Genomic DNA, 12,466 nt, shown 5'->3' with positions numbered 1-12,466 from the left:
AGCCATTTTATTTCTGCTGGCCATTAGTCATTTGGGTTGAATTTTATTCATAAGAGGAAGCACAGTGTTACATACTGCTTAATTTTATTTGGAAACACATTGGTAAATGAAATAATTATTTTAAATAAATCGAAGAATGAATTTGCTTTATATTGTATTTAAAATAACTCCTAGAAAGATAAGAATTGCCAGCTGCCAGCAGTAGAGTCAGATTGCAAGTTTAGCTTTTTGAGGGTTTCAGATTTTTTTCCCTCTCTCTGTAGCAAATTTAAGTAAATATTTACTAGCAAATTAAAGTGCAAGTTTAAGCAAATTTAAGTAAGTTACCTAGTGGAAGGAGAATGACAAAGCTATATTACCTGTTGGTTCCTTAGAATGAAATACAGATAGTTGGCCGGGCGTGGTGGCTCACGCTTGTAATCCCAGCACTTTGGGAGGCCGAGGCGGGCGGATCACAAGGTCAGGAGATCGAGACCACGGTGAAACCCCGTCTCTACTAAAAATACAAAAAAAATTAGCCGGGCGTGGTGGTGGGCACCTGTAGTCCCAGCTACTGGGAGAGGCTGAGGCAGGAGAATGGCGTGAACCCAGGAGGCGGAGCTTGCAGTGAGCCGAGATGGTGCCACTGCACTCCAGCCTGGGTGACAGAGCGAGACTCCGTCTCAAAAAAAAAAAAAAAAAAGAATGAAATACAGATAGCAAGGGGATATGTTTTGCATGCATTCAGGAAGAGTTCTATTAGTGTAAATCTTCTGGGATTGTATACATTTTCTCCTTTTCTAATCCTGTAGCCTCACAATAAACGTAAGTTCCTTCCTTAGGATTTTCTAAAAGGCGTCTTACTAATTAAGTCATTTTTTAAAAACCCTCAGTACTCAGGCTGTTTTATTTCAACTGGCTTCATTGTATTTTTTGATAATGAAGCAATTTGGGTTCTGTTTCAAAGCCTATTTTATGATTCAGCTGATTATGACTATTCTGGTATTTAATTATGTAATATTGTTGGTTCTAGACAGGAATTTGATAAAAGGTGGTTTAGATTATGTTATTGACTGACTGGAAAGGAATATTAATATTATAAATACCACAGGTTATTATGAGGCATCTTTTCATGCAGAGAGACTGATCAAATCCGAAAACTCCAAGAGCACATTATGGTCATGTTCCAGTGTATTTGAATTTTAATTTGATGCCATAATTTGAACATTTTACACTGTTCATTTTAGTTTTTTCATTTTATTTTACCTACATTAGTGGTGTGTTCTACTTCCTAAGTTTGTTTTTTTCCTTTTGATGTTTAGTGTCATGCACACTATAAATCCCTTTGGTGTTTTCCAGCTTAACTCTCTTGACAATAGAAAGTGCTTTTAAGTATGAGTTATTGCTTCTTTACTTAAAAAAAGTAATACGAGGCAAATTCTCCTGTGTATACTACTGATTATAATAAATATAGCGTTGTTTATTTTTAAGTCTTGGATTTTTTAATTCTTTTTGAGAATTCTTATACTTTTTCTCACTTCAGCGGAGAAATAAAAACAAAAACAAAACCTTACTCATTTTTTGGTGTAAAAGTAGATCACCAATGAATTGTTTGATTTTTATCCATTATAGTAAATACCTTTTAATTTCTTTTTTTTTTTTTTTTTTTTTTTTTTTGAGATGGAGTCTCGCTCTGTTGCCCAGGCTGGAATGCAGTGGCGCAATCTCGGCTCACTGCAAGCTCCGCCTCCCGGGTTCACGCCATTCTCTTGCCTCAGCCTCTCCGAGTAGCTGGGAATACAGGCGCCTGCCACCACGCCTGGCTAATTTTTTTTTTTGTATTTTTAGTAGAGACGGGGTTTCACCGTGGTCTCGATCTCCTGACCTCGTGATCCGCCCGCCTTGGCCTCCCAAAGTGCTGGGATTACAAGCGTGAGCCACCGCGCCCGGCCATACCTTTTAATTTCTATTAGCAACAAATGTAGAAACAATTCTCCTATTGTAAAATCAGTAATATTTTCAGAAAGTAGTCTGTAGACCTTAGGAAGGACTATTATGATCAGTTAGTGATAGCTCATGTTTGAACCTTGACAAATTGTGAATTGGGGAATGTTCCTGGGCAGTCAGTCATATAGCAATGGAAAAGAAAAAAAAAGATCAGGTTAAGTTGGGCTCTTTGCCTGCCTTTAATTTGTGTTCTAAAAAATGGGGATGATAGTTTTTCAGAGTGTACTCACATATGATTCATGTGATTCTGTTTCCCTCATTGTGTGTAAGCAAAGGCATTGCATAATGAAATAATTGCTGATATTAAATTCAGGATTCTTATTTATGTAATTTACCTTTTTACAACATTCAATGTAATCCTTTTAGCCAAATTTTTTCTTAAAAATTTCAAATCTTATATATCAATATATACTTGTATAACTGCTCTAAGTATACACACACATAGATATGGTTTATTATAGGATGTAAGTAGATATAAAATTTTGATTTGGAATATAGTTTATATGATATATTCTGTATGAGAGCCAAAGTTATTGACATTGTTTTATGAAGGTGTCTTTAAAAGCAAGGTCCCCTTGTTTTGTTTCCATTGTAACCTGATTTTAAGCTATATATTTGGTGTATTGAAATACTGGAATATGTTTATCTGCGTATATCCAATTAGTTCACTCATTTCTCTTTATGCTATCATCTCTCATATTCTTAAGTACCCCGTCTTAGTAGCCTAGACAGTTATTTAACTTCTTTTATAGAAAATATAATTAATTATATCAGCAATTCATATCTCAGTTTCAAAGGTAATATAAGAACTTTATATTTGACTTTTTACTTTTATGGGCGTCCCTCTCCATAAATAGTGCATAGTAAGTTCTATTGTGATGAAAATAATAACAAATATTTTAAGGAAACTTAAAATACAGATCTTAGTCTTGTTCTCATTTAATTTCATTGACTATTCTGCTTGCCATTTTCTTATTCTCAATTAATAAATTAATCACAATTTATTAATCTGATACTTTAAAACTATGGCTATATCCTAACAAATTAATATTTAGCTATTTTTCAATTTCAACTTGTTTTTTGCATGCTAGGGATTAAAAAAATAAGTTCTCTTCCCTAACTAAAGCTCCTTTGAAATTATTTTAACATAACTCTGCAATCTGTTGTATGTATTGTTTTCTTTTCTTCCACTTTGACCACAAATTCCCTCAGGTCTCCGCTGGTTCATCCTCCAAGCCATGGATGCCGCTCGACTCACAACAGCCCAATTCACACTGCTACTGGCTCACGACTTACTCAGAACTTCTCTGTGTCTGTTCCCACTCTCATCTATACTGGTACGAGACTGCTCAGACTCCAGAGCTGGGGAGATGCAGGCCACGGGCAGAGTGGCTGCAGAGGCAGGCAGGCAGGTAGTGTAGGCAGGTACCACAAGTCTTTACTTCATCCTTTTCTTACTCGAAGTCCAGCTGCAGTGAGGAACTTCTGTATTTAGCTGCCACAGAGTCTCTAACTATATGGAAGTGAAGGTATTCTTCCAGCTTCCAAAGTCTCTTCCACAGATCCTCAAATAATGCTATTTTGTATATGTGTACTGTGAATTTTGCGGCGAATCCTCCCATATATATTTTTATATTTCTGCATTTGTTTAAAAATAAAATTGATGATTAGATTCTAAATGAAATAGCTGCCAAAGCTTCCAATTTGCTTATTTTCTTTATATACAAAACCTATTACAGTAGGTCCTATTTCATTCTGTGGAAGAGAGCTATTGGAGAACAGGTAAGCAACTATTCCACATTAAATGCAATGTTTCTGTGTAGCTGTATTCATTTTTCTCTCTGCTGTGTTTTTAGCTGTGGCACTCTTGCTGCTATAGGATAAGGAAACATTTTTTCTTTTGAGGATATCTGTGTGTGTGCAAATATAAAAACAATTATGAATATTTACACACACCGTTTGTAGTTACCATTTTTCTTTTGTAACTTACAGCATTATTTGAAAATATTTTGTCATATATTCTTTTTTTTCTCCTTTTGATATTTTTTATCCCCTTAGTCTGTCATTTCATGCTTTTTTGCTTTTTCACTTGGCTTATTAACTGTTTCAATGCAGATAATATTTATCTGGAGAGTGATGAATGGTTAAACAGCAATTGGTTGTCTTTGGCCTCAATCCCAGCTCCACACGTAAGAAATGACTGCTGGCCCTGCCCCAATTCTTTCCTGGTGTTTGGATCATGCTGCCACCTGTCAAGTCCTTTGGCACATGATTACTTAATATTTCTCCACCTTCTTCTGGCAGGATTCCCTTCAATGAAGATCCCAATCCCAATACTCACTCATCAGGACCCTCAACCCCTCTGAAAAACCAAACCTATTCCTTTTCACCTTCCAAGTCCTACAGTCGACAGTCCTCTTCTTCTGACACAGATTTGAGTTTGACACCCAAAACTGGTAAGGCGCTTCCACCCACCTTTTGTTTTTTCTTTTTTTAAATATTTGTTTCTATTTCTTATTAGCTTTCCATCCAAATCTTTCCTCTTGTTTTTGGCACTTAAGTTAAAAAGAAAATGTGAATACTGACCATTTTCAGTTACTGCAATTAAAATATGAAAATTTTGTATAATTCAGAAATTATCTTGTCTACATTTCATTGACTTAATCATAGTGTAGATATCAAAGTCCACGATTTATTTTGGCATATAGACATTTTTCATTTTATGCACGAATTAAGAGGAATAACGTCTTAAAACATTTGACTAAAAAGTAACACTAGTAGCTTGCAATCAGTTGCATACAAGCATTTTTGAATTTATTATTTCTGCCTATTAATGAATATAATTCTAAGATTTTATTATGAAATAACTTTAAACCACTGAAATGGTTATATTAGTGTACATCTATCTATTAACTGGGTATTTAAAATGTTTGGTTTTACTAGTCTTTCTAGGTTAGAAAATAGCATTTTTACTTATTCTTAAATTTTTCTGTTCATTAAATTTATATTTTCTTTTCTATTGTATTTTGATGAATGATTTATGGGTTTTTATGAATATGTTTTATGATAAAAAGTTGATGAAAAATCACATTAGTTCCTTATACCTTAGAATAAACTTATTTAAATCATTAAATTATTATTGTTTAGAAAAATTTAAAATAAATTTAAAAACTTATAGTTAGCAGTGATGAAATTTTTATAAACAGTATTTTTGTCTGACAGTTTTCCCATCAGATGATTAAAACATAGTTCTTATTTGTTATTTTTAGTTAATATTTTTAATAGCCCTATATGTATGTTAGAAAAGAAATTTATAAAACAATCCTAGATTTTGTGAAAACAAGGAAAAGAAGTCTAAATCCAAAGCAGTGCTACTTCTAAGGAAAGATTTTTTAAAAAGCCTATAGATTTAATTTCTGTTTTTATAAATGAAGTCGTAAAATACAAAGATAATTATAAACACCTGTTTTCTTGAAGATAACAGCTTCATCTTTCTAGATAATTGTGAATAATGTCTACAAATAATGTAGTTATTTGACAATAATGGATGCTTTGGAATTTGGCACCTTACCAGGTTTATGCCATAAAAAGGGAACCATCCAGATTGTAGTGAAAAAAGATTTTTTTTTTTTTTTTCAGATAAAGAGTAAGAGACTGTGGCCTTAAAATTCATGACAGTCAAGACAAGAAAGACTTACATTACTATTTGAGTAATAAGTTTAAAAAAATATTTTTGAGACTTTGGTCCACAGACTGCATATTCCGGACCTTTATTTATTTTTTATTATTATTATTATTTTATTTTTTTCCCATACCACAGATGAAGTTTGGAAAGCATTTCTTTGGTGTTTCTGTTTCTTTTTTCTTTTTTCTTTTTTTTAAAATATACCAAAAAGGCCAAGCCTAAAGAAGATTGTCAAGGAATAAATACCAATGAACTTGTCGTATTTTATCTTCTGGCTCCAAATTTTTAGTTTAAAAAAATTTATTTACAAATGGGGTGTTACCCTCATGTATTCCTATATTTATAAGCTACCTCTAAATAATTTTGTTTTTCCTAAAATTATTTATTACTTGAATAGTTTATTTATATAATATTAGCAATTTTCAGCCCCTTGGCCTTATATTATGAGTCCCTAAATATCTCTGAATTGTCCTGAGGAGCACTTCTATTTCCCATGAAGACTTCAAATGGCAAAGTTGTGATTGCTATAAAAATTCTAAAACTATAATTTCAGCCTGTGTTTCATGATTTTCTGCCTTCTAATTTACCTACATCAGAATCAGTGTCTTGAGAAATAATGGACAGAGATAAGCTGATTATAATTTATTTGGGAATCCAAAAGTAGAATAAAGTTAATAACATTTAGACTGAGAAAGTTGTTTTTTTTTCTGTTTGTAGTTAAAGCTACATTATCTGTATTTCTGGTAGGTCTCTTTTAAAAAATTTTATATTTATCTCTGTAGATACTAATTTTTGACATTTACAAGGTTTTATTTTTATATTTTTTCCCAAGTATCTAACTAATAGTGGAATTTTAGATTTATTAGTGTTAGAATATTGACTTGACACCTGATTTTAGCTTATTTTTTTTAGCCAGTCTTTTAACTATGTATAGTTTTTATAGAGGGTATCTGACCCTTAGGGTACTCACATCTCTGTAAATGCAAATAATACTATGATCAGAGTAAAGTATTAAACATTTTAGAGGAAAAAGAAAAGTATTAATATATATCTCAAAACTGGACAGAAAGAAGTTAATATTAAAATTAATACTGACAACTGTTTACCTAATCCAGTACTGAGTATTTTTTATGGGTATTCAATTAAAGTACCCATTGATGCTATCTTTTAGTTAGTAACATTTGAAGTACTGCACTTTTATAACTTTAAATAAGTGTTTATATTTTAGGCAACAAGTCTGGCTCTAAAAATTTGAAAATGTGGTACATTTTAATCTTACAAATTCTTAAGCCAAAAAGGGCAGGCAAGTTAAGTACTTTGAAGACATCAATTAAAAGTTATTAGAATCACATAAAATCCTAAGTTAGTGATTTAAAAAATTTTAATGAATGTGAAGTTTGTAAAGGTTTGTTAAGTTTTAGACTATGCCTTTTATTTACATTGTGTGGGATAGATGGTCTTGCTAGTGACTTTTCATTTGCTTAGTGTAATTTGTCTGTACATTTTAAAGTTCATTTTTATTGTTATATTTTGCCTCATCATTGCTTTCCTTAGCCTGCATTTTCTGATCATCTTCTGAATCTGCATCTTTTCTCTGCTACTTTCCTCCACAGCACCTTACCCACAGGGACCTAGGATTTACCTGTGTCCCAGCTCCCCCTCTCTCTCTTGTGGTTCCCTTCATCTTAAAAAGTCCTGTCTCCTCCTCTCGGAATCTAGCCTTACCCCTCATCATTCTAGCCTTGTCAGCCCAGTTCTGAGGAAAAGTGTTTCTTTCAGTGAAGAGTTGTTCCTGGCTGCTTCTGGTAGGATCACATTATGTCAGCTTTTTAATCCCTTTCTTTTTCATGCTGTAAAAAATTATTGGGTATTTTATACAAGATGCTTTTCTATTATTTTTCTTACCGGTAGTCAGAGTTAAATAATTGGAATTATAAGGATATAATTGAGGATTACTTGATGGCTAATCATGACTATTCTGCCAAATTATTTTATATATTAAAAAATTATATAAGGACATAGGTCTGGGTATTTCTAATATTATTAGATTCTTATTACTACAGTTTCTGTTTTAGATGCTTTACTTTCTTTCCCTTCATACCAACTCCATTCACATTGGACCTGTATCATCATGTTGCTAAACCATATGATTGCATTAGTAAATTATTCTGTTTGAATCAGTTTAAGTCTCATTTTGGTGATATTCTTTTATTATCTTTTTTTCTGTCTGTTGCATTAATTATTAAATTTTTCTGCTATATTTTCTGATATTTCAATTATCAGTACAAATTTACATTTTATTTTCTGGCTTTTAATATGCTTCATATAAAGATCTTAGTTTCATTTCTATGTTTAGTATTGTATAGTCTCTAAAAATAATGTTCAGATTACTATAAGAAAAACCATTTTTTTGTTTTTAAGAACAGAATGAGACTATACATATGCTAACCTTTGTTTCCTTATCCAAGAACAGCTAAAAATGTAAAAGTTAATTAGTTCCTTTTTAAGTCATTGTGGTAAATTTGGCTGTATGCATCTTCCGTTTTGAAAGGGATGGGATTAACTCTAGTCTGTAGAGCACTGGCTTCTTACCTGTCCCCTGCTTTCTACGATTCTTTGACCATAGTTGATCTATTGGCATGGTCAGAACAATAAAATAAGGTAGGGAAAGGAATTTAAAATTAAGCCGTAAAAAATACATCTAAGAGCTTGGGAAAGATTTTTCATTCATAACTATGTACATTTGTGATGTGTCTATTACATGTCCCTGATTTTTTGTTTATTTAAAAAAAGTTTATGTTGATTTTTGTGAATGAGTGTTGACACGTATGAAATTAATACTGTTTTGTCGTGATATGTTTAGAAATGGGAAGTTATAAGAAAATAGATTAGACTATATTTCAAACTCACCTAAATTTTATGTTTTCTAGAGAATTTTGGAATATTTTCAGTGAGCACAAGTAGTGCTTTTGTCTCTATATTTACATTTAATCAGGTATTTTGTATTTCTCATTTTTTAGTATTCTTAAATTGTTAGCATAGTAATTGTTATTATCTTGATTATTTTAATTAAAAGACTCAGCTTTTAAAATGGAATATTACACAAAGATTCATCACCTTTACATAATTTTTCTTATAATTTTCAGAAAAAATTAAGTCCAAAACTAGCTGGGGTCAGTAGGGCTCTGACATCTTGCATCTAAAGAAAACTGAATAAAAGTAGAGTAAAATATGTGCTTTAGTTGTCATCCCCAATGCTTTAAATGTTTCGATCATTTTATCACATTTCAACTCATGATGTTTATGAAGATGAATGCAATTAAACTTTGTTTCTATAGTTTTTTTTTGGTTGTTATTTATGTACTGATGTTCTGTAGGAATGGGAAGTGGTAGTGCTGGAAAAGAAGGGGGGCCCTTTAAAGCTCTTTTAAGACAACAGACTCAATCAGCGTTGGAACAGAGGGTAAGATTCACTTGATATTCTTTGTTCTTACACTGTTAATATGACTTTTTTATTTTATGCTTCCATGTACTTACATGTTTTCATGAACTGTTTTGGTTACATATCTATAGTATTGCAGTTTTGAAGTCCAAAATGGATTTAAGATGTCAAAGTTAATTTGTTTATGGATAATTACTTTTGATTTGGAATACTTACATAATAATAATTTTTGTTTTGTCGTTTTATCTTTTATCAGAAATACTATTTTTGAGAATACCTATTGAATGCTGAAGTAATTTTCCATTACATTTATTATTGGAAAGGAGATGGTAAACATTTTTGCAGAAAAAAAATTCCAGTAGCATTTTATTATATTAAAAATAATTCCTTAGTATATAAATATATTTATTTGCTGAGATTACTTTTATCATTGACCAATCTCTTAGGAATAAGAAATGTACAGATTCTATATTTCTAAACATTAATATAAATAATGTGGTTATTCAGTATAATGCATCTATTTTAGTTATTGTAAGTTTGAGATTTAGCTATATTTGTTGATTGGGAAAATAAGCAGTGACAGTTTTTGGATGATTTCTCTCTCTCTCTTTTTTTTTTTTTTAAATAAACTTCATTGCTAAGGGAGGATCGCCTCATAGGTTCTGTAGAAGGCGGGTATGTTTCTGAAAAATGTGTGAGAGCCTATTTCTTGTATTGATAGCTTTTCTAGTTTTAATCTTGGTCATTTAAGTTTTATTTAAGCTTTTAGCAAATGTTGACAGCGTTTTTCTTTTTGTAATGCAATGTTTTTTTTTAATTTAATAGCACTGTGAGACTCATGTTCTTTTTTCTAACTAATATGGTGCATGTTATATATGTCATGTCAATAATTTTAAGACATAGTTCTATAGCTTTCATTGTGTCTGATTTGGAAGCTATAAGCATTTACAGAATTTTCTTTTACATGTTCTGTATTACACTAGCATTTGGGGGAAAAAAAGGTGAAAGAGTAAATACCTGTAAAAGGATACATTTCATAAAACTAAAGTATTTCTCCTCTAGAGGTTGGTACAATTTATTTTCTAGACTTTTCCCTCCTTATGCTGACAGTATCTGTGTATGCACTGTTTACCTAGGCAAGCCTGGAGAGAGCACAGCTGAACTAAGCAATGAGGCTTTAGCTCATTTTTTGCTTCATGCTCTATCAAGCAGCAGTTACCTTCCAGCTACTCTCGCACCTTGCAGGCAAACCTACAACTGCCACCAAAAGGCCCACCTAAACATTCAAATCACTATTAAAACCAAATATAACAAAAGACTGAAAACGTTGAAGAGGGTCAGAGTGAAGGGGTGTGTGTGTGTGTGTGTGTGTGTGTGTGTCCACTTAGCATTTTTTTAGGCCAGAATGCTCTTTTTCCCTGTCCCATTATTATGTTCTCTACAGAGTTTTTCACAATAGGAATATGCTTGCTTATAATCAAATTACCATTCTGGAATTCACATCAACAGAAAAATGTGGGTTCCCTTGAAATTCGATATAATAAGATTTTACTTGTGTGTTGTGCCTGTGACTTGCTGTCTGTACCAAGAATCTTTAAAAACCATCTCACTTTAAGGGAAAAAAATATTAAGCAGTGAAAACCATTTTGAATTAGTTTGGATAAAATTTGTGTTTGCAGATATGCATTTAAATATTCTTAAAATTTTGGACACATTTACACATTGGACATAGATTACTAAATAATTTTCATGGAATTAACAGCAAAGGTGTAGAGAACTATAGTTTTCATTTACAACTTTGTCAGTCCTGGGTTGGCAGTACATCTATATCGTCTAACCTCAAAGTAGCAGTTGCTTAAGTTTATGAAAGTACTTCTCTACCTTGTGTACGAAGTAAGCAGCCAAAGCATTATCATCTTTGGCTTTCCTATTCACTTGTGACTGCCATTAGTATGGCTTTTGTTTTGGGATAAGCAAGAAGTATGAAGAATTCTCCCCATATGTGTTCAGATATGACTTAATTCTGCTAATCTGAACACTAGATTATGTCACTGACATGATCTACTTACATGATGTTTTATATTCCTTTCTTTAATATTCATTTCTATCCTTTTGGTAAAGCACCCTTAATAAATTATATGGCTTTTTTTTTTTTTTTTTCTTGAGGAAAGAGAAACTTTATTTGCCCAGTCTCTTTTACGGATTATTCAAGTAGTAGCTGTCGAAATTAAAAGTGTTATTCTTTACTCCACAGAAGCATTGCCAGGTTTTTGGGAGATGAGAAATAGAGATAAAAGTTTTATTTAGATTTTAAGTTCCACCTATGAATTTTTTGATGTAAAGTAAATAGATATTTAATTAATTAATTAGGAGAGAGGCTCTCTCTATGATGCCCAGGCTGGTTTCGAACTCCTGGGCTCAAGTGATCCTCCCATCTCAGCCTCTTAGAGTGCTGGGGTTAAAGGCATGAGTCACTGTGCTCAGCCGGATTTGTTTTTCAATACGACTTTTATTTTACCTGTGAGAAAATATGGAAGTACTTCTGTAGTTCCTTCAGTCAAGAAACCTAGTTAACTTAGTTTAACCTAGTATTTCACAAGTACATTTTACCATAGAACTTTCCTTTTTAAATACCTGTTAGTGAGGAACACATTTTGGGAAACATTAATATAAGGTGAACTCTTGAAGAATTTTGATCTTTTTAGAAGTGGGAGTAAAATTGTACAATAAATCATGGTAGAAATCTGTTATGGATTTTATATCTAGAAAGTTTAGTCTTTTGCAATAATAAAAAGAGTGCTTGATTTAAAGAATAAACTACTTAAATCTCTCCTAAGAAAAATCCTATTTAAATCTCTTTTTAAAATAATACTCCCATTGTGCTCTGATGATTTTTCAACTAACCTGTCTTTGAGCACACACTATTAAATATTTTTATGCTGCCTGCCCTTGGCTTATGTCAAAGCATCAGCATGTAACTTTATCTAGGTACCACAGGGAAAGCTACTTTAAATATGAAGACTTTCTGGAGAAAATTTCTTCTGCAGTTCCTGAAATTCACATCTAGGCATTGAAAGCAGGATGTGCTTGGGCTAATCTTAAGGAAGCTATTCTTTTTTTTTTCATTGAGACGAAGTTTTGCTCTTCTTGCCCAGGGTGGAGGGCAATGGCATGATCTCGGCTCACTGCAACCTCTGCCTCCAGGGTTCAAGCAATTATCCTGCCTCAGCCTCCTGAGTAGCTGGGATTACAGGTGTCCGCCACCACAACTGGCTAATTTTTGTATTTTTAGTAGAGACAGGGTTTCACTATGTTGACCAGGCTGGTCTTGAACTCCTGACCTCAGGTGATCC

At 32.4% G+C, this 12,466-nt stretch overlaps 1 protein-coding gene across 27 annotated transcripts in view; it reads left to right on the top strand.

Moving 5' to 3' along the window:
• Positions 1 to 12,466, top strand: part of C2CD5 (C2 calcium dependent domain containing 5) — a 96,659-nt gene that overhangs the window by 22,594 nt on the left and 61,599 nt on the right. For 10 of the 27 annotated variants that reach the window (XM_058443495.1, XM_032159813.2, XM_058443497.1 and 7 more), the window contains 2 exons: positions 3,199 to 3,323; positions 9,049 to 9,134. In XM_058443495.1, coding sequence (XP_058299478.1) covers positions 3,199 to 3,323; positions 9,049 to 9,134 — 211 coding nt within the window. Of the gene's footprint in view, positions 1 to 698; positions 3,324 to 4,290; positions 4,443 to 9,048; positions 9,135 to 9,755; positions 9,789 to 12,466 lie in introns of those variants that run through there. The other 17 variants (XM_032159816.2, XM_058443493.1, XM_032159812.2 and 14 more) reach the window with 5 other exon arrangements.

Source organism: Hylobates moloch, unplaced genomic scaffold (genome assembly GCF_009828535.3).
Source record: "Hylobates moloch isolate HMO894 unplaced genomic scaffold, HMol_V3 SCAFFOLD_8, whole genome shotgun sequence".
In the NCBI taxonomy this organism is placed as follows: domain Eukaryota; kingdom Metazoa; phylum Chordata; class Mammalia; order Primates; family Hylobatidae; genus Hylobates; species Hylobates moloch.
Note: the sequence above shows the minus strand (reverse complement) of the source record. Positions and strands in the feature narration are given on the sequence as shown.